General features: G+C 41.7%; 1 protein-coding gene across 4 annotated transcripts in view; it reads right to left on the reverse strand.

The window, feature by feature from the left end:
• The window catches only part of SIN3A (SIN3 transcription regulator family member A), a 66,611-nt gene that overhangs the window by 10,253 nt on the left and 33,146 nt on the right, over positions 1–23,212 (reverse strand). For all 4 annotated transcript variants that reach the window (XM_081227780.1, XM_081227779.1, XM_081227781.1 and 1 more), the window contains exons 7-17: positions 22,357–22,509; positions 22,059–22,217; positions 19,842–19,931; positions 17,313–17,431; positions 16,524–16,734; positions 16,100–16,216; positions 13,242–13,480; positions 11,719–11,902; positions 10,090–10,663; positions 7,687–7,856; positions 4,035–4,208 (exon numbers count right to left, since the gene is read on the reverse strand). In XM_081227780.1, coding sequence (XP_081083906.1) covers positions 4,035–4,208; positions 7,687–7,856; positions 10,090–10,663; positions 11,719–11,902; positions 13,242–13,480; positions 16,100–16,216; positions 16,524–16,734; positions 17,313–17,431; positions 19,842–19,931; positions 22,059–22,217; positions 22,357–22,509 — 2,190 coding nt within the window. The remainder of the gene's footprint in view (positions 1–4,034; positions 4,209–7,686; positions 7,857–10,089; positions 10,664–11,718; positions 11,903–13,241; positions 13,481–16,099; positions 16,217–16,523; positions 16,735–17,312; positions 17,432–19,841; positions 19,932–22,058; positions 22,218–22,356; positions 22,510–23,212) is intronic.

Genomic DNA, 23,212 nt, shown 5'->3' on the forward strand with positions numbered 1-23,212 from the left:
AGGCAAAACCAAGTCACATTTTGCACAAAAGAAGTATCAAATGGTGATGGCACACAGATCTCTCCTTTTGGAATCCCAGGATTCTCAATGCCCTTATCCTAAGGGCTCCCTGCAGACCAGATCACTATAGGAACCACATGGTGAAGATCAGTGATTAGAAGAAAGCTTGAGGATCATTTATTTCAACATTCTTCATTTTACATAGGGAAAACCTAAAACTCAGAAAGTTCTGATTTCTCAAGGCCACAGAGCTAGTCAGTAAGCAAACAGGACCAGAAACCAGTTCTGGTTCACAGTTCTTCTGGAGAAGAAGAATTCCTATTTGCTAGTAAAATTTAAAAAGTAACAAGAACATAACATACACACATACAAACATAGTTACTTCCAAAATAGATTTGAAAAAAACTGCTCCTAGGAGTTTGCTAAACCCCCCTGGATTTAGGATGAATGACCTAGAGTGTCGAGATTTGTCCCACTGCTGTAAAGAAACCACCCTTCAAAGTAATATTGAGAAGACAAGTCTCCTCTACATGCCTAAAACTGAACTCAATTTCATCCCAACAGGCTCCTCGCCTGTCTGACACCTGTCTTGTTAGGTCCTTTACCATGTGTTCACCCCAACTCTCTGACCTCTGCAACCACTCTCCAAGTCTTGACTAGCTTTATTATTAGACTGCCCACATCCATCACCCAAATTTGGAAACTGCCTCCAGTTGTAAACATGACTCTGATTCCTCCCCTCCTCCTTACTCAGTGTTATTAATCTTCCTGAAAGCTCAAATCCAGTGGAATATTTAGTCCTTAAAAATGCTTCACTGCTCGCCAACCACAACAAAATTCATACCTTTTCCTTGGTTATGGCTGTGAAGATCCTCTACCATGTGGACACCCCCACCTCCTCTCCATGCCTCCTCTGCCAATCTCCTAGGCTTCATTCAACTAACACATAGTCACTGAATGTTTGCCATTTATTAGGCAGAGGCACGCGCAGAAGAGAACATGGCTTCTTGCTTGCAGGAGCTCAATTTAGTGAAGGAAAAGGGATACAAATAGCTATATTTACATTACAACAAAATAACTACGAAGGTACTACTCTAGAAACATGTGCAATATGTTATTCCCCCTCAGTGAAATGAGAAGGATTTCACTTCACTGAAGTGACACTCAGCTGAGCACTGAAGGACAGGACATAGGGGAAGACCAATCGATTTCAGCAAAATGATGACAAAGAAAATCATATTTGAAAAAGTACATAAAAAGAACTACAGGGCTTCCCTGGTGGTGCAGTGGTTGAGAGTCCGCCTGCCGATGCAAGGGACACGGGTTCGTGCCCCGGTCTGGGAAGATCCCACATGCCGCGGAGCGGCTAGGCCCGTGAGCCATGGCCGCTGAGCCTGCACGTCCGGAGCCTGTGCTCCGCAACGGGAGAGGCCACAACAGTGAGAGGCCCGCGTACCGCAAAAAAAAAAAAAAAAAAAAAAGAACTACAACCCCTCTCCCCCGCAAAAGGTGAAGGATACGAGTAGGCAATACACAGAATAGAAAAATAGGAAACAGTAGCAAACAGGGAAATGTGAATTAAAATATTTTTCTAATCATCTAACTGGCAAAAATAAGTTTGATAATACTAAGTGTTGACTAAGAATGGGGAAATAAATGCTCTTATCAAAGCGCACACTGGTATAGCCAGTCACTTTGGAGAGTGAAATGGGAATATCCATTAAAGTTTAAATTTTAAAATATGCATACCATTTAACCCAGTAATTTCATTTCTCTGCCTCTACCCTAAACAAACACTACCACGTGCACGCAAGGATACAAATACAACAAAATGCGGTTCAGTGAAGCACTATTTGAGATAGTAAAAAATGGAAATAGTTTAAAACGTTTACCCATGAGGCAATGATTTTTTAAAAAACTATGGTACAGGGAATTCCCCGGCAGTCCAGTGGTTAAGGACTTGGCGCTTTCACTGCTGGGGGCCCGGGTTCCATCCCTGGTGGGGGAACTAATATCCCACAGGCCATGTGGCATAGCCAAAAAAAAAACAAAAAACCCCAAACAAACAAAAAAACCCACAAAAAACTATGGTACATTCATACTATTATGTATGACACAGCAGTTGAAAAAATGAGCTGGATCTATATAAACCAAAATAGAGCAAATTCTAAGACATTAAGTAAAAAAAAAAAGATGTAAAATACGCTATCTAATCCAATCTAAATCTAATCATTTATTTCAATATAAACATCTATGTGTCAATATATGCAAATGCACAGATAAGAGTCTGAATGGATATACAGAGAGCTAAACATGCCTGATTTTTAAAAAGCACTGTAGAATATGCATAGAAAAAAAATGAAGGGAGAGGAGGCGGGAGGTGGGACTGGGCAGGGGATTTGAAGGGCTGCTTATTCTTAGCTTAATGCTAATACTATGGACTTTTATTCTCTATGTAAACATCTGAAAGAAAAAGGTTACTGTGATGACACAATTTTCCTGGTTACCAAGCCTTCTGTTCCTGCTATTCCCTCTGCCATTCTGACAACTATTCTTATCTACCCATTCCTTCATAGGCCCTCACCACACAATTTAATACACTGTTAACTCATTGTAGGTGGGGGTGATAATTCTGTCCACCATGAAAGTAAACACCCACTAAACTCATAATAAACATTTATAGATTTAAAACTCTGAAAGGCTTAGGAAATCTCTTCTGTAGTGGGAAAGTCCTCGGATAGTAGAACATTAGATCTGTGACTGAACTAGAAAACTCGTTTCCAGGTCTTTGATTCTAAATTAAGCCAACAGTACAGGTGATAGATCAGAAACTAAAGAAATAGCTGAAAGTAGAAGCAGACAACTAAGTGAAAAATTTGAGGGTCAGATCATTAAAGTGCATGGAACATGCCCACCAAGGTCAAACTTTTATTTAGCTTAGCTCTCTCTGCTAGGCCAACTACAAACCTTATTCTGGGTCACCTAAACCTGTCCTTACATTAATACATACAGGCTTTGTTCAACTATACACGCTTATTACATAGATGCAATCATAACACACATAATTTTGTGTCCTTTGTTTCAGTATTTTTATAATTTATAATTAACTTTTAAGAGCTGCAAAATATGCCATCCAGCATTCACATAATAGGCTGCCATTAACCATTCCCGTAAAGGGTTGGACACCTAGACTGTTTCCAGCTATTTGCTTTTCTAATTAGCTATTATAATGGTGGAAAACCGGAAACAACCTAAATGTCCAACTAGACAGGCATAATTTTCTATAAAATTAAATATCGGGCTTCCTTGGTGGCGCAGTGGTTGAGAGTCCGCCTGCCGATGCAGGGGACACGGGTTCGTGCCCCGGTCTGGGAAGATCCCACATGCCGCGGAGCGGCTGGGCCCGTGAGCCATGGCTGCTGAGCCTGTGCGTCCGGAGCCTGTGCTCCGCAACGGGAGAGGCCACAACAGTGAGAGGCCCACGTACCGGGGGGGGGGGAAAAAAAAAATTAAATATCAAATAGTCGTAAAAAGATGCTGAAGACCCAGAGGTGTTGCTAATTGAGCGAAATAAGTTTCAGAACATTTTGCCCAGTATAATCTTTTCCAAAATATATACAAGCATAGAAAAGTTTAGAAATGCCATCAATGATTATTTCTGGGAAGAACTGTAGGTGACTAGTTTTTCTTTTCTCTGCATTTCCTATCTTTTCTACAACGACCATGGATTACACTTTTAAACAATAATATTTACGAAGCATTTAATACCCCTAAAAATGTTGAGAATACAAAATTATAAAAATCATATGTAAGAGCTAATTTTTTTAAAAGGCAAGACACAGACTACCCACAAGAGACTTTACTTTTCCATGTTTTTTGCATTTCTTCCAGTGAGTTCACAGGCTCTCCAAGGCGGTCTAGGAGTGCAATCACTGGGTCAAAGTACCCTGGTATGGCTTTGACTTCTGGTGGAGAGAGCCCCAACAGCTCACACTGTTGTCAGCATGGTCCCTGACTACCTGAGTACCTCTCACCTTAAAGCAATTCTCATCTGACATGAGCTGCTCAGCCTTCCGCTGATATGTTGACTCCAGGAGGCTCCTTGAGGTCTGCGTGTTCAGCTGGCCTCCAGTGGCCCCATTATTGTTTTCCGCCAGGTACAGGTCAGTCACTTGTACACAGATCTCATCACTCACGATGTGCTGCAGCTGGAATCAAGCAAAGACAAGTCATCAAGGAACCAAAAATATAGTTCTCCCGTCATACACTCAGCCTTCCTTTGGTGGTTCCAATCACTCAGCTCAAAAAGGTTTTTCTGGTTGATAATTTTAGAACATTAATCATACAAAACCACTATCTTATTTTCTTGGAGAATAACCAAGCCAAAATCTTCAACCATATCTCTGGTCCATGAATAAAATGTTCATATATATTTAAAAGCAAAACCATAAGCAACTCAGGCTAATGTGCTGCTTATTTAAAGTTCTAAGGAACTTAAAAAAAATAAGAAAATTTCCATGGCTTCCTAATTTTATGGCACTTCTTTACCATTTACAATTTCCTTTCATACGTATTCTCAGTTGATCCACACAACTACCCTGGGAAGCAGGCTGGAGAAGGGTACCCTATTATATTGATATATGAGACAAATTTACATGTTAGATAAGAAAACTCGTGTGCTAAGGTGAGGAGAGGGACTTCGGAGAACCATGAAAGCAAGATCCACGTCTACATTCACAGCCCTAGTATAAAGTCTGAAACTCAATAGGCACTGAGGAAGTTGTTACTGAATTAAGCTGTCATGGGTGCTCGGCTGAAGGAGCTGAGTTAGGACTAATATTCTTTCTAACACACCCCCTATTTTTCCACATCTGATAATAAAAGTATAGTATTTAAAACTGTAGGTAAATTAACTCATTTTCAACACAGGTCAATCACGACTGACTACTGGTAACTTCTGAAACTATCTTATTAAACTATCTGATGACTAGAAAGTTGAATCTTTCAGAGATTCTATTCTCATAGGTCATGATGATATATCTACTGTGAAATAAAAATTATCTCAAATGAAACTTTACCCATTAAAATGCCAGAGAATGTGAAAAACAGATACAAGAAAGCAAAATGTTAATTACAGTATCAATTTGTCTATTTTACTTTAAAATTCTCATAACCACTAAGCCATTCTATTTTTAGGAAGATACACTCTTTTTGAAGTGCTAGTAACTATGACAACTACTTATTTTTAACATTTAAAAACCTCTTAAATGACAAGTATGTGTATTTGTAGATAAATGGACAAGGTGCAAGGTCAGAAGGGTGAGTGACCTGATGGTGGTAGAAAGGCCAGCAACTGGAGATGGTTAAATTACAACTCGTCTATACAACGGCTTTTAACGTGACCATTAAAATAATGCTTATGATAACTTGATAATACGGGGGAAGGCTTAAAATACAGTGTTTAAGAGAGAAAAAAAGCAGTGCATGTCCAAAGCATGGTCTCTATCATGTAGATACTTCTTCTTTATACCTTCCTGTAAAAGGAGACCACGTCACCGACTCCCTATCCACACCCTCTCCTTGGATATCTGGCCCCTTCTAGTCTTTGGAAAGGGCAGCATTATAAATCCAGGGACAACTAGGCAACTCTCGACCCAACGCTAGGCTGGTTAGATTCTCTCTCCTGCTAAATTGAAATGACACAATGAGTGTGTCTGGTAGACTTTTTACAGAGGAGCACCTGGATGGAGGCACTGCCATGGCAAGTGAAAGCCTCAGGTGCTGGAGAAGCCTTGAGTATGTGCTGAGTGTTCATCAGAAGAGAGAAGCATGAGAATGGGGGAGATGTCCAGAAAGGAGGCACACAGGAGAGGGAAAAAAAAAACCTCCCCAGTCTAACCCCTAGATAGTCTGGCCATATTTTGAGTCCCACACCAGATGTCTGTGAGACTGACTATTGTATTCTTAAGACAAACCCCTCTTAAACTAGTCTAGAAAAGTAAGATAAATATATGGTTTGACCTTGAAATATATGTTCCACCTCCAGTCAGCAATGAACTCTGGGAGAACAGCAAAGGAGATAAGGAGAGTAAGAAATGTTATGCCTCCAATTCAGGAGTTAAGCTGAGGAGCATAAACGTATTTTAAAAACACTGGATTCAGATTTCTGGATAAAACCTGTCTCCATAAAAAAAGATTGGACCTTACATATTATTGACTCAAAATCATAAGCAGGTGCTTCTAGTAAATGGACTAATTATATCTATTGTTTAAAAAACCAACCTTGGGCTTATAAAAAAATAAATAAGCTGGTTGTATTAGATTTTTAAAGTTGTACTGGTAGTACGAAAGACTTTACTTCTAGCTGTAGCAACAGCAAACTTGTAAACAGAAACATAAGCACATGGTAACTGAAGTCTTTTATGTAAATCTAGGGGACATTAACAGGCATTAGTCTCTCAAAAATTATGACCATAGCTGATTGTATACATGTAAAGATTTCTGTCCATCACCATTAAGACCCCTTAAGGGGAGCCCTAATAACCACTTCAACTTTCAGCTCTCTGCCTGACAACTTTTGTGAAGATGCCAAGATTCAGTTATGTGAAGCAACATTCCTTGACTCTGAATAGATCCTGTGAGAGGGGTGCAGAGCCATGCATTCTTCTAAATTCAAGGCAAAAGCATGAGTACTTTGCGAAGGGATTCCATATTTTATCCAAGGAAAACACTGAGCAACAAGCTTTTCTTTCCATAGTAGTGGTGTGGACTCTAGAATTAGAATTTTCTTTTTAAAAGTTTTCACTTTGGGCTTCCCTGGTGGCGCAGTGGTTGAGAGTCCGCCTGCCGATGCAGGGGACACGGGTTCGTGCCCCGGTCCGGGAAGATCCCACGTGTCGCGGAGCGGCTGGGCCCGTGAGCCATGGCTGCTGAACCTGTGCGTCCGGAGCCTGTGCTCCGCAACGGGAGAGGCCACAACAGTGAGAGGCCCACGTACCGCAAAAAAAAAAAAAAGTTTTCACTTTAAAGAAAGTGGTGCACTAACAACAGACTCTGATCCCTTCAAAAGTTCAGAACTAAAGGCAAAGGAATGGAAACCTATTACATGTTATTTGCTATAAAATTATTGTTGTAAAGAACAACATATTTACAAACTTCCAGGGTGCCACAAGAATAAACCACAAAACCAACTACAAATCTAACTCAGAGGGAACCTCAGATAGTGAAGTGGACAGAGTATTATAAAAGATGTTGTATGAAACCCTTCCTGTAAAAAGAACTTCAAGTGTTAAATAAGGAAAGTCCATAGAATTACCAACACCTACAGAAGAGGAAACTGAGCTCACGCCTGGTACCCGACGTAAGAGCTGGGAGGGTAGGGCAGGGGGTCAGGACCAGTGCTGGGGGTAAAACATCAGGTCTCAGGTAGGCTCATACTCCCAGGGCACGCTGAGCAAAGCAAAGGAGTCAACCACATGGCTGAAGTACTGCCACTCTGTTAACAGGAGAAATCCGACATCACATCACATTAACCTCTCCCTCCCCTCTACAGAACCATGCGTTCATAAACATCATTATATGAGGAAACTGACTTTGCTTTCCCAACAGAAATCTTGCCTTTTCTCTTTCCTGAATCCATCTGTAGACTTTCTCCCTCACCAACCCTAGCCTCCGCCATGACCTCACCTGTCTGACAATGCTCTGGATGAGTTTGTCCATGGTAAAGGCAATGTAGGCATGAATGGTAAACATCTCTCTTAGCGAATCTTCATACTGTGAAGAGTCTATGTTGCCATCCAGCAGGCTCCGCACCATATCCAGGAAAGCTGGGTAATAATCTTCTACATCAACGTCCACTGTGGGAGAGATGGGAGAAATGAGGCCTTACCCCGCTAAGGAAAGATCGGAAGAGAAGGCAGGGCAAATCCCACAGCTGGCCTAAAGATCACTTAACAGAACAAACCTAGGTGTTTAGTCTGCTGCAGAGAGATGAGATCTGACAGGTGGCTACAACCCCCAGCACTTTCTATTAAAGGAGAGTGACTCTGCAACTTTAACAGCGGCTTCTAACACTCCGAATGACCATGCCTGAAAAACACTTATTTACAGTATGGCCTGGCTATGCGTGACAGGAGAGCAAAATATCCCAGGGAAGAAGTTTCTTCAAAAAGTTCTTGGCTCCGCTGCTAAGAGAGGAACCTGCTCTCGCAGCCTGCAAAGAGCATCCCTCACATGGGTCACCTGCTCATACAGCTCTTTCAATGCAGCATCAAGGGCTGAAGAGAAAAGGCAGACGGAACCATACTCTAGCACTGGGAAACCTCTCGGGAACAGAAAAAGAGGAGTGCAAATTAAATCCTCTATGAATAATGAAGTGATCTGCATTTGTCAAAGTCCTTTTGTTTAAAAATGGATTCCCAATATTGTACTTCACAAATTACATTAAATGATTTGTACTTGCTGCATATGAATCACTTCAACCACCAGCTGGAATCTTATCAGTTGTTACAGAGACGTCTGGCAACTAGCAGAGTGCACAAGGAAAGGTGAAAGGACTCCGCCTTTAGTTTACTAAAGTAAGACCCATTTACATAAAGCTCAAAAACAGGCAACTCTGATCTCCAGCGCTGGCAATCAAGACTGTGGCACAACGGGGCTACTGGTTATATTCTGTTTCTTGATCAGGGTGCTGGTTATCAGGTGTGTTTGCTTTGTAAAAATTCGCTGAGCTACACAATTCGGATGTGTATACTTTTCGGTATATGTGTCGCACTTCAATAAAAAGTTCACTGAAATGAAAACAAAATTACAACAAGAACTCTTTGTCTTTGACATTTAGTTATCTCTTTGAAAAATATAGGGGAAAAAAGGCTGAGAGCAAAAGCTGAGTCCATTTCCATTTATCTAAAGTGTGATGGATTCATTCAAGACAGGTTAAACAGGACAACTACTGTTTAAAAGCAGCAACTGGCCTGAGTTTCATTACAGAACATTACCTTGTTCAGATCCACAGCACAGGAACGGGCCGTGCTACTGCCATGAAAAAATGCTTCCATGTCAGAATAAAGCTATGAGTGCTATTAGCGCAAACCACATGACCCACGATCAGTGTGAGGTTTGACATTATTACTCAAGAACAAAGTGTAAGCCTCAAACCAGGTTAAGTCAATGGTCAAGCCAGGATTAGGCCATTTTCTGTCTCATTTCTACCCAAGCAGATGGAATCACTATACTGAAGTCTCTCAAGCTAGTATTAATCCAGATAAAGGCTTTTAGAATTAATTCCCAGGTTCATTAGCTCTTCAACAGATAGAAGGCCAGGGCTTCAAATGGGCTTCTTACACCAGTAACAGTTTAAGAAAAAAAAAAAAGAAAGAAAAGAAAAGAAAGGATAATTCACTCCAAAGACTGGCTATTTCCTAAAGAGCACAGAAGAAAGGCTTCACAAAAAAGCTTTTGGCTCACAGCTTAAGTACCTAACTTATAACCTAAGGAGATATCTAGAAGCAAGCGGCATAGAATTACTCAGAGGATATGGTGGCCTCCTTAATCCTCATTTCTTTTCCTTCCCTGAGCCTTCTGTCTTCATTCCTGTTCTGCCTGTTCTGCTGTCTCAAACCACCTCTCAAGTCCCCATCTCCTCTTTTGCATCTGTCTCAGGCATGAACTAGGAATTTATGTTCTGTCATGGAATGAAACCAAGGTCTCTGTCCTTTCAAACACTTTGCAATAACCTAGAGATCTGCCATTTGGGAAACTGACAGTAACTGACACCCACTTCCCTGGTGTCCATAGTACCAGCTACTGAGTGTCCATGATCCAAGCAGTGCACAGGGTGCTTCACATATTTTCTCCAATTGTCCCAACAACCCCGAGAGACAAGTAGTACCTCCATTTTACAGATAAACAGGTTCACAGAGTTTAAGTAAGGTCACACATCCAGTAAATTGCGGTGCTAGGATTTGAACCTAGCCAGCCTCTAAGGCCTGCCTGTGCTCTATGTATAAAAGAAAGCAGTCCTGAATCTAACCAGGCCCTGAGGTCCCCAACCCCTCACATCTTCTGTAGACTGACAATCTAAGCACTCACTAGGTTCTTTGAGACGTAGCTGGATGGCGGGGCTGTCACTCTTGTCTCGCTTTATGCCCAACACTTCCCGTTCCCACTCTCTCTCTCGGTTTTCTTCTTCAATTTGCCGTTCAGCTTGGGAACAAATCCGCAGCAGCCTCAAGCAGAGTATCTGGTGCAGTCGCATAAAGATATACCAGTTATTATTAACATAGAAGAGGTTGTATACTTCATCCATCCCTCTTAACTTCTGAGCTGCTGTGTTACTAAACAGTAGCTTGGACTTAGGGGGACTGCCCCCAACACCATTGTGCTTCTTAGCCGCCCCTGTGGCTTCATCTACATCCATCTCTTCTTCTTCCTCTTCCTCTACATCCGAGAGATCACCTCTCTGAGCAAAGAGCAGATCTGGAATAAAATGATGCATGATTTGCTTGATTTTATATTTGTCCTCCTTCTGAATGCCTGTCTGCCTCTTCACATGGTGGATAATCAGAGCAGCAGCATCTTCCAGAATCTGTTTGTCTTCGTAGGCAAGTGAGAGGTGTGGGCCAACAGGTACACCAGCATTTTCTTCCGTAGCCTGCTCTTGCCTCTAACAGGAGAGAGAGACAAAGTATTATGCGACGTACCTACTGAAACAACAAACAGACCTATGAGACTGCACCAGCAGTACTTTCTATTAACCACAGTGGCCATTATTTTCCAATCCAAAACTTCCAGAAACAAAAAGATAATGTGCGAGATGTGGTTTGACACCAAAATGATCAGTGCCTTCCAGACATTGAAGACTTATAAGAGACAATGGGACAGAACTGGGACCATCTTTTAAAATTCCGGATTAGTATTTATGGAGAATACGATATGAAGTCTAGGATTTACTTTAAAATCCTTCTGGGGTGGGAGTGTGGAAGGTGGCAGATATAACAAAATTGGCAAAATAGAGGAGATTAAGTTTATGTAAGAACTCACTTCACTATTCCCTCCCCTTTTGTGTATGTTTGATAGTTTCATAATACAAAGTTTTTTCAAATTCAAGATCACACCACTTCTAGGAATTCTCAATCACACTGTATTTGTTTCTATCCATCCCCTAAGACTGTGAGCTCAAAGAAAGCAGGATTAATTTCTTATTCATCTCTGTATCCTAACTCCCAGTACTCTATATAATCCTGGTAAGGATGTCAAACAAACATTAGGAAGAGTCTATGGGGAGTTCTCTGGCGGTCCAGTGGTTAGGACTCCACACTCTCAGTGTGGAGGGCCCAGCTTCGAGGAACTAAAATCCCACAAGCCACACAGTGTGGCCAAAAAAAAAAAAAAAGTCTGGGGATCAATGATAGTATTTTAAGCTGTGGGAAGTTGAGATGGGCTACACGAAGGAATATAAGGTACTGTTAGAAGGAAACAAATAGGGAGAGAAGTGGGAGAGGGGGGAGTGGGCATGAACTGAAACCAGGATGGGAAACAGTTTAGTGAGGCTTAGATTTAAAATGGCAGAATCGGGAATAGAAGTCTATGCTATGAAGCAAGAATCAACAAGTTTTGAAGGGTCTCATATTCATATAACAAAGATAACCTGCAGCAGTCAAAGCTATGCTGAACATACAGACTGGGGACTTCACACAGATGTAGAGACCTCCAGCTCACCTCATCATAGATACTCTCAATCTCGTTGAGTAAGCTCTTAGACCTCAGGACCTTGGTGTCATTTTGTTTAAAGTTGATGCCTTGGTGGTCCAGAGATTTCAAGTAGTACTTCTCATTTTGCTCTCTCCACACCTTGTTAAAGCCTCTCTGAGCTTCTCGCCATTCTTCCTCTTTCATCTTCAACCTAGTGGAGTGGAAGGTGGAAAAACAAGACATGGGAATCGAGATGAGGGAATTTTAAGGTAGGGAGTCATATTGGAATCCTGGCTCTGCCATATTAGTCATATAAGACTGTCTCTTTATCAGTAAAACAGGGGTAACAGCACCTAATCTCATAAGGGTTTAGAAGTAAGAAATATGTCAGGTTTATTTTATTCCGAAGGTCAAAAGATATAGCAGATCTGTCAAAACCGTTGGCAACTTTGGGGTAAATTTTATTCAAACCAGTCTTGAACTCTGATACATGAGAAAATTACTCATTCAGGACTTACTTTGGGGAATTAATTTGTCCCAAAGTCAGAAATCTTGCCAAGAATAGTTATTTCTCAAACAACATTCCACAGAATACCCTAGAAAAGGAGGTTCTCTTCCTTGGCCAGCTAAAACAAAGTGAAACAAGTTTCTTTGCTACAGGACTTCTGAGAACGTTTATTATGCTAATGTAAATGCAAAAGTCTAAGAGCAGAGAACTTGCACAATAATGTTCCTCTGGCCACAGTCTGGACGTTCTAATGAGAACAACTGATCCTAATACTCTAGAGGAGAGTAAAATCAAGACCAGCACTAGAACTGAAGAATATCCTCCATCTCAAAGACAGAAGTTAAATGCTACTGGCAAGGAGAGGAACAGTTTGTGCCAGCTCTTGAGGAGAAGACTAGGGAGGAACAATAAAATCTGGGCACTTGTGCATTGTGCAGCAGGTAAGTTTTCACCAGGTGATACAGACGGAGGCCCCTATGAATCTTAGCTGGGATTCATAGCGTAGTACAGAGTGCCACGTGCTTGGAGGAGCCTGGGGCTCAGCCCTGGCCTCCTCCTTGATACCTAGCCTTAGGTGGGTTCAACAGCCCCTCTATACCTCAGGCTGAAGTTTTGTTAGGAGAAAGAAGACATTCTTGGTAAAAATGGCAAGCTAAGTCTTTTTAAATAACACATATCAATTTTACAAAGACAACGTGATTTTTCTTATTAAAAAACAAAGATGTGAACATTGGTTAGTACTGAGTGGCAGGAACATGGGTGGCTGTTTTCTTCTTTGTTCTTTTCTCTATTTTAAAATATTACCTCAAACACACAGAGCATTCCACTATGGACTTTAAAGGGTTGTTCTCTACTGCTGGCTACACAGAACCCCATCGGGAAGCTCCACTACCCCACACTCCACCTGATTTCCTACAACCAGGGTTGGGGAGAAATGGAGGTCTCATGGGATAACCAAGTCGAAAAGGAGAATCTTATTTAATGGGACACTACGTCTGTCAAGAAGCACACTGAAGCATGAAGGGCATATTCACTGAGGTACCTTTTAAGGACAATTGGGACGGCAATGGAGGGGTTCTTCCTCAGACCATCAATGATGTCAGCTGCTTTATCAGCATATATCCTTTGGAGGGCTTTTCGATGGATGACTTCTGATGTGCCCCCGAGGGTGTTGTCCAAGCGAAATTTGGCTTGTTCCTCAGCAGACAAGCGGGAAAGCTTCTTCTGTATTGCTTCCAGAACCCGGATTGTTGCCAGATTGGTCTCTAAAACTACATCAAGCTAAAGAAAAAGACAAAGTATGCTCAGGACCCCAACCAGAACAGAATAGCTGTCAGGAGTATAAGGTAGAAGAAGTCAAACTCCTTGGATTTGAATCCTGGCTCTGCCATACCATAGCCATATAAAACTCTGTGTCCTTGTAGGTAAAACAGGGATAATACAACCTACTCTCATAAGGTTGTTTTCCGGATTTAACAGTACAATCCACGTAAAGGATTTAGCACAATGCCAGGCATGCAACAAACATCCAATAAATGATGGCTAAGAGGTAGTTAACGCTTGTACCACCACCAGTGTGCTTTACTTAGGACTACTGGCCCCCGGCCCCCATACCAGAGGAACCTAATAGGAGGCAACCTTACAGACACTTTCCCCTGAACTTTCATGAATTACTAAGATGTTGCAAACAATGACAACCACTACAATGAAATCCCAAAAAAGACCATTCAAGATTACCAATCAGTCTCATGAGTAAGGTTTTTCAGGGTAACTTGAAATGTTTAAATATTTAATAGCCTTGTTTCACATCTAGTAATAATAAGAGCAGTGGCTATCATTCCTTATGGACTTCAATGTCGTATCTGTGGGTAACCATTTAAATTCTTACTGAATTTCTGGCATTTTATTTTCTAGCAAGGGCTTAGCCTGACCTGGCTAAGGATATGACTAGCAACCTTTGAATTAACTTTTTTCCAAGGCTTAACACAAAATTATCCAGATGAGAAAGAGAAAATGAAGTAAACGAGCAGTCTCAAGGGTCTATGACCAAACGTCTGTGTGTTTCCTAATTTTTGTAGTTTCAGGACTACGGCAGTCATTTTGTCAAATATTTCTGGTCCCCCCCTGCTTTTCCCCAGTTATGGATAAATGATGGATTGAACTTCCTGGCTCCCTTGTGATTAGATAGGGCCATGCAACTAGTTCTGGCAAATGAGTTTTGCACAGGTGAGTCAAAGTAATGTCTATTATTGGGCTTCCCTGGTGGTGCAGTGGTTGAGAGTCCGCCTGCCAATGCAGGGGACATGGGTTCGCGCCCCGGTGTGGGAAGATCCCACATGCCACGGAGCAGCTGGGCCCATGAGCCATGGCCACTGAGCCTGCGCGTCTGGAGCCTGTGCTCCGCAACGGGAGAGGCCACAACAGTGAGAGGTCCACATACCGCAAAAAAAAAAAAAAAAAAGTAATGTCTATTACCTCTAAGCTAGAGCATTTAAGGGTGCAAGATCCATCTGAGCTCTTTTTCCCTCTAGTCACTGGCACTGTTCAAGATGGTGGCACTCTGTCAGCCTAGGTCCCCAAGTAATTCTGAGGAGCAGAATGTCCTGCTAAATATCATGCGTATGTAGTATGATGAAGAAATAAATCTATTTTTTTAAGCCACTGAGATTTGGGGGTTGTCTGTATTGCAGGAATGTTAACCTATCCTGATGTATAAAGGATTCAAACTAGTCCATCCCATCCAATCCTAAGCACGTGCATGTGCACACACACTCATTTCTTGCGTCTTCACTCCTGTAATAACAAGTGGGAAATGAGGCTGTTGCCTCTCATTTGCAGGCATACTAGTCGAGCATAGGAATATCCTTTCAAAAACAGAGGCCAGTCTCTGCTTTCTCACACATCATCTAAACTTACTAAACATAGGTAAAAAAGAAATGCTTTCTTTAGCTTGATAAAACTTTCTATAGAAGTTAACATCTGTCATGATTGAGTTTTCTGCAAATGGTTGAAGCTCCTCATAAACACTGGGGCAGAGATGGCCAACCGCCTGCCAGTGGCCAAGCAACATGGGTCTCTTCATTCAAAACATGCCAGAAACAGATGAAGCAAGTGTGAAGGGGGATAACTGGCAGAGAGCTAAATCAGTATGGATTAAAAAAGGAGCAAAATATCTCCCATCCATATGAATGAGCAGGGGCAGTCAGTTTTATATAATAAATACATTAAATAGGGTGCACGTAATTTTACCTCTCAAGGCACAGTTAACATTCTATTTTTGTTGCTATCAGTGAACTAGACACTTAAACACACTGAGAATTGAGTCCATTTTCAGTACTCCCACTCCTGGTTTTGGGGCTCTCTACCAGCTCATTTCTTCACTCCAGCTCCTCCCTTCCCAACTACTTTAAAATAACGTCCCTAACTCAACTTTCTTTCAAATGGAGCCAAATCAATATCAGAAATATGAAAGAGGAGTTCCAGTTCTCACAGGAGAGCTGGTTTGCTAACCATTTTAAGATACCTGCTAAAAATAATACACACTTAAAGATAAATAATTTAAAACAGCTGCAAGAAAGCCCACTAGGTCTTAAGATACTGATTTTATATACCATGTAGACAAAATAACCTTTAAAACCCTATTGAAAATTCAAAGGAGTATTATTCAGCCATCAATGGATTTCAGTTACAAAGGGTAAGTCACAATTGTCATAAAAATATTACTAATATATTTGACAAAGTCGTAAAACATGGTAAATACAATAAGCATTTACCACAGAAGAACGTGAGCCTCTCGCTCCTTTGTCTTAAAAAACCAACCCTCCCAGGTAGGTATTTAAGATATCCTCTTGTTCCGAATCTCCCATTTCCCCAAATTTCAAATGATAAAGGAGCTTGTACCTCAAAACGTTCATCTTCACAACGATAGATATGTTCTTCATACTGAGTTTTCTTGGAACTAACAAAGGTGGAGTCCTCAGACCAGGAGGGGAAGGAAACCCAGGTATCATTTAAAACCTTTGGGTAAAAGAAGAGAAACTGAAACAAAAGTGTAACAAAGTTTTCGGGTGATTCAGCGTTCTCAATAAAAAAGACAAAACTTTAGGGGAGGGAAGAAACAGTTAACATTACAAGTTTCACCTTTAGTAAGTTTTAAAAGATAGTAAGAAAAAGGCTCTCAATAAAGGTATAAAACATTTTCTTTTGAAAAAAGACAGAAAAGCATTTTGATTTCCTCATTCATGTAAATTCTCCATCCCAGGTACCACTCCCTTCTGGAGGAAGCTGCGGATTCAGGGCTGATCCTTTCTCAGGAAGGCCTTACCTCTTTACAGAGAGGAGTCCGTCCTGTACACTTGGGCTGCTGGTAACTCTTTGGCAGGGCTCGATAGCTGGAGCCCAACCGTTTACAAGAGGCATAATCTATCTCCATGGCAATGCCCTCTGTGGCTCGTTCCTTTGGAAAGGTTTCCAGATGTACAGACTCCTTATAGCCCAGAAAGTTTTTAAACCAGTTAAACAATTCTGGGAATTTCCTGAAGAATCAAACCAAAAATTGGTGAGCAATTAGAAGCATGATGCAGTAATCCTGAGGTGTGACTACCACTATCTGGTGTTGGCTCAGAACTCTACTACCACTGGACAAATTCCAATGACGATTATTACTTCCTGCCTAAGAAGCAGTGCTTCTGAATACTTGGCTTCTCCTTTTCTTATAGAGTGCTCTAAGACCAGTTCAGGTGGTGATGGAAGAATTGTACCAGGCAATAACGAGCCATTTTCTAATCAGAAATATTGCTTCAATGTTCAGATAATTCTTCTGGTTGTCAAAGTCAAGATTCTAGAACCCTGGAAGAGACTGGTCTCTATAAAACCTCCAACATTGGTCAGGGGATCAGGAGACCACTAGTCTTGGCCAATGCCCTCTCTGCCTATTTTTTCACCTCCAAAGTTGAACTAGAAGACTTCCCAGAGGAGTCTCTTGACACCGACATTTTATGAGTCAACTGACCCACCACAATCAAATTAATTTTGCCTATCACATACTCCCACAAACTAAGTTTTATTTCACCTCCATATCACACATCAGGGCTAAGCTCCTGACTCCACTTACCCCAGGAACGGAGAGACTAACTGCACAAGCTCTGCCCGAGAGATCACCTCCTGGTTAAAGATAACAAGACAGCGCAGGAAATTTTCATAGGCCTCTGCACTCCGCAGAGCCTTTCGGACCTTATGGAGACAGCCGAAAGAAAAATAATTAAGCAAGGAATCAAGAGATCCTGGATTGCTTTTAAAAGACTGGGGAGGGGCTTCCCTGGTGGCACAGTGGTTGAGAGTCCACCTGCCAATGCAGGGGACGCAGGTTTGTGCCCTGGTCCGGGAGGATCCCACATGCAGCGGAGCTGCTGGGCCCGTGAGCCACGGCCGCTGAGCCTGCGTGTCCGGAGCCTGTGCTCCGCAACGGGAGAGGCCACAACGGTGAGAGGCCCACGTACCGCAAAAAAAAAAGACTGGGGAAATTTGAACTGTATTTGACAATATTAAGGAATCAATGTTGGTTTTCTTAGATGTGTTAATGCTTATGTTTGAAAAAAGGTATCATTTAAAAAGGAAACTTAGTAAAATACTTATGGATGAAATAATACATTATCTGAGATTTGTCCCCAAATAAGAGTAAGAGTACACATGAAACAAGTACACCGGCTAGGAGTTGAGAACCACTGAGGTTGGATGGCGGTGGCATGAGGAGTCATTTTACTGTTCACTTTAATCTCACATGTTTAAAGTTTTCCATAATAAAAATTCTGAAAAAGAGATCCTGGAGTAAAGAAGACATTCACCGTCTCACATGCCTGATTCTCTGGACCATATCAGAGTTACCCAAGCTTTTATTGCCTCTCCTAACAGGTATGTACAGCAAGAATCTTTGACAACACTCTTTTCGAACTCTGGTAATCTTGAATAATGACCTTTTAAAATAAGGTACTTTTGTCCTCTGACCTGATTCTTTTCCTTTCTCCATTTATAATATTGAGAATTTTAATATCCAAAATGCTAAAAAAAATGGCATAGACAAAGTAATACTAGCCTGGCTAGATGAGCAATCTGGACTTTTAATTTCATATATAGATATGTACTTAGTATTGTGGGGGGTGGAGACCCTCACACTAAGCCAAGCGGTTTATCAAAAACCCCTTCTCCAGGCTCCCATATACTCTTTGTAACAATCAATCAGTAGACACTATACCGAATGTGTACCTTCAGAGCAAATGACGAATGTTTACTTTTAATTTTTATTAACTTCTAAACATATACAAAAGCAGACAGAATAGTCTAACGAACCTCTTGTACTCACCCAGCTGCAATGATCAATACATAGTAAATTTTGTTTCATCTATGCCTATTTCCCCCACCACCGAATTTTAAAGCAAACTCCAGACTTTTCATCTACACACACTTCAGTATGTATCTCTAAGAAATAAGTACTTCAAAAATGACCAAAAAAAATACCACCACTCTTTTAAAAATTAACTTACTCGGTCCCCCGTCCCTCACCCTTTCCTTACCATTTGTTGTTTGTGACCTGGACTTCTACATTTGCCTCAAAAGCACCAAGTGCCTGGGCTGCCCTCAAAAATGGTTCAAGTCAGAGCCAGGGATGCTTAACTGTTTCGCAACACAGCTCACACAGGCAGAGAGCAATCGGGAGGCACCAATCATGGAGATGCTAAATCATTTGCCCTTTTGCAAAAACCCAGAGGTGAGGGGCCTCCCTGGTGGCGCAGTGGTTGAGAGTCTGCCTGCCGATGCAGGGGACACGGGTTCGTGCCCCAGTCCGGGAAGATCCCACATGCCACGGAGTGGCTGGGCCTGTGAGCCATGGCTGCTGAGCCTGCACGTCCAGAGCCTGTGCTCCACAACAGGAGAGGCCACAACAGTGAGAGGCCCGCGTACTGCAAAAAAACAAACAAACAAACAAACAAAAAACCCCAGAGGTGCAAGACAGGTTAAGTCACCACCAGATCAATCCAGGCTGGTTCCTGCCAGTGAGAAGTCTGATGTTTGCCAGCTACCATGATGAAAGTAGCCTGCTAATCAAGTTGACTCCAAGGAGGAAGTCAGGCACATACCACACAACACAACACCATTCAGACCAGTAATCTCAACTCTGGCTGCTCATTAGAATCACCTGGGAAGCTCTGAAAACATACAGTTAAATCAGAATTCCCATGATACCACAAATAAGTATCACAAGCAATCAGAAGGTTAAAAGTCATCTTAAGTCCTCAACAATTGGTGCACTGACACTCCCCACTATACAGATCTGGATAGCTACAACAGGGAGTTCCAGATATCTTTTGAGAGTAATAGCATGCATTTCTTTTAAAGCTTCCTTCCACCATGGCAAATGCTGTATTTTGCTGCAACTACTTCACAAAACTGAAGCAAACAATGCTACCATTTCTCCAGCTGTACTAATAGTTCTCATAGACTGAAAGGACCTACAATTTGAAAACTATATTAAAAAGTAGAAAGTCGTAATCAGCTTGATGCCTCTAAAACAAAATCTTCCTGGGGACAGGGTGATTTTCTTTCGGCATTAGTAGCTAATTTTAAATCCAATTCATTCATTACTCACCTTATCAAAAAATAATGATTCTGTTCCTACACCATGTTTGCTGGCATCTGCCATAGAAGAATCCTTGAGGCTGAGCAGTTTGGGTTTCTTCTGCAAAAAAGGAAAAACACAAACATGTAAGATTCAAAGAATGGGTTTCTCTGGGTTTTATTTTCTTCTTTTTGTTTTTTTTGGCCAAGCCTCTTGGCTTTTGGGATCTTAGTTCCCCAACCAGGGATTGAACCTGGGACCCCGGCAGTGAGAGCGCCGAGTCCTAACCACTGGACCACCAGGGAATTCCCTCTCTGAATTTTATTTTCGTCTCTGTTCTAAGGTTCCATCACTGACCACCACTGATTACTAATTTGCAACAAATGAGAGAATTCAAGCCACTGACTTGCTTTACATCCTAAAAAATTTCCACTCCTCTTCTCTATTTTAGATTCTCTATTTTAGATTGCCTGTCAGTTTTTTCCCCAGAGTTTCACAGATCATTCTACTTCCCAAATACTCTCTCTATAAATGGTCACAGCATTACTCTGACGTTAGAATTAATATCCTCACTTTTTTCCACGGGCCAAAAGTAACTTTATTTGGAAACTAACGCCACTGCCTTGTCTTCCTAGCTATGGAGGCAGAAGAGGCTGTAAAAGTATCTGGAATACACAGAAATCAATCTTTAACCTTTACCTTTTAATCGTTCAATTTAAAAATTCATGAAAAAAAAAAACAAACAGTTTATTTTCCTAACAGGAGGAATAACCGCCTTGTGAGCAATATCTACTCAGACCAACTTAAGATTGCTCTTTCAAAGCAAATGAATGGGCCATACGTAACTACCAGGCAAAAATTTTACTTTAGGGCTTCCCTGGTGGCGCAGTGGTTGAGAGTCTGCCTGCCGATGCAGGGGACACGGCTTTGTGCCCCGGTCCGGGAAGATCCCACATGCTGCGGAGCGGCTGGGCCTGTGAGCCATGGCCGCTGAGCCTGCGCGTCCAGAGCCTGTGCTCCACAACAGGAGAGGCCACAGCAGTGAGAGGCCCGCGTACCACACACACACACAAATTTTACTTTAAAAAAGCCACCTCTCAACTACCTGTGAAGAAATGCACAAATGTTTGGAGAAGCAGCACGTTTACCTTTGCCACGTTGGAGTACACTCTCTTAGGAGCCATAGCCTCTGCTTACACTGCCGGAGAAGGTAGATAGGGAATCCTAATCTCCCAATATAGGGTTTCCACCTGTGGGTAATCCAGTGTGGGAGGAGACTAACATTGGCCTGTATCTGCTGACCTGATTCCTGCTACTCCTATAACACTCCTTACTAAAGTGAAGAAATATAACCTATTATTATGTTCAACTTGCTTTCAAAAGGAGAAACCATTATAAACACTGAAAAATAGTTCTTCAATAGTACTTCAAAAGTGTCAACAACACCTAACAGGTCAGTCTTTGTGGTTATTTGCTTATTTACCAGACACTTCTCACCATAAGAAATTCCACTAGTTTTTGCTATTTTTTAACTAAATTCTGCCAACACGTCTATCTCTTCAGTGTTATATACAGCTTTAGGATTCACTGAAGCAACATTCAATATATACACCTAGCCCGCTCCCTAGCACAGCTGCCCCACGTCAAAGAGGAAGGGAGTGGGCTCAGCTTTCCATCAGTTGTTTACTCTAACAAGAAACATCACGTGATAGGTCACTAACAGGAGTTGAAGACTCCTGCCCTCTGCTACAGCCCAAAGGTCCTTCCTTGGAGATTAAGATGATACAGATAACATCTGGCAACCCAACAAAGAACCATGGACAGGACAAGCCCCTAAACCAAAGAGATCCCACAAAGCATATGTGCTTTACTCACAAGAGGACCTCAGAGACCACTGACTTGTTTAGGAAACAATTATCAAACTTAAAAATCTTCTTTCTTAGCACAAGGCAGGAAAAATTAATTAAGTCTCAGAAACCCTTGGCAGGAAACAAAAAAAACAGTTTCGAGCTACCAGCAAAGAAGAGGGAAAATATAAAGAAAACCAGTAAGAACTCAAAAGTACAGTAATCTGAGCAATTAGCACTATTCTAACATTCCTTCACAAGCCAGATAAAAAGCTTTGCACTGAGTTTCTGTGACATACACCAACTAACTCCCAATACCCAGGATCCAACTGTCAACCCTTGAGCACTGTCCACTAGTATTGCTCCGGAAAGTCAAAATGAGCAGCTGTGCCCTTCTTACCTTCACTGGAGGGGTGGCTCCCGTTCCAGAGTGCCTGCGGATCTGGCAGCCATTCTGGCTGGGCCTCTGTGGCTTGTTGTTCAGTTGAGGTTTCTTCACAGTGCCTCCATGGTCATTTCTCACAGAATCGACCTTCTCAGCAGTTGTTTTACTTAAAAGCTAATTAAGACACATGAAAGAGATGAATGCCCTCATTAAAGCAAGTAAGTTTCATTTAGAAAAAGTCTCCTTCTGATTCCAGCTTCCTAACTTACCTAAGATAACCATTCTCAACAGTGTAGCTCTAAATAAAACTTACCACAGAGCTGTTGGCATCTGGTAGGAACTGTCCAAACTCTGACAACAGATCTTCCTGATTTTTAAAAAGACGAGCCACCTGGGCATACACCTCCTGCTCAGTCAATGCTGGAGTGTAGTTTCCTCCAGCTTCCTTGGCATTCCGCTGCTCTTTCTGATAGGAAATTGCAAATGCGAAGAGATCATATTAGAAGGCCACTGTTTTGAGTGACTCACTTTTGCACACTTTCTGAGATGTCTGGTAGGGGCTTTGTATGTTATCTATTTGGGCTGCACTTAAGATTAAAGTCTATGTTCTCAGCACCTGTTTTGGCTTCAAACTTTGAAGTTGAGAAAGGAGTGGAAGATGGTGGCTGACAATTCCTTTTGAAAACCAGGGCAGTATATGTGAATGCTCAGGGGACCACTAGCAACTGATAAAACACAAAATATTAGAGAAATTCCTCCTTCTATCGTAGATTAACTATATTACCCAAATCATTCTTTAAACTTTCCAGATAAATAAGCATTCAGTTCACAGAGCAGTGACTTTAAAAATCCTGACCGGCTGCTACAAGGCAATTAAAGTCAGGTAAATCACACTGGCTTTATAAACACACATCACAATTTCTAACTGGTTAATTTCCAGTAAGAATTAGTGGACACACACCAACTCTCTTTCTGGAAGCTCCTCAGATGCTCACATCCAACATTCTTGCTTATATACTGTTGGGCTGGCTCAGTCACATGTAGCTGCAAGGGAGGCTGAGACACATGGTCTTTGTTTTGAGCAGTTGTATACCCAGCTAAAAATCCCATTGGTATGGAAGAAGAGGGGCAATGAATATTGGGGGACAAAGTGAAGGGTAGGCCATGGC

Source organism: Mesoplodon bidens (assembly GCF_964165515.1).
Source record: "Mesoplodon bidens genome assembly, chromosome: 3".
NCBI classification, from domain to species: domain Eukaryota; kingdom Metazoa; phylum Chordata; class Mammalia; order Artiodactyla; family Ziphiidae; genus Mesoplodon; species Mesoplodon bidens.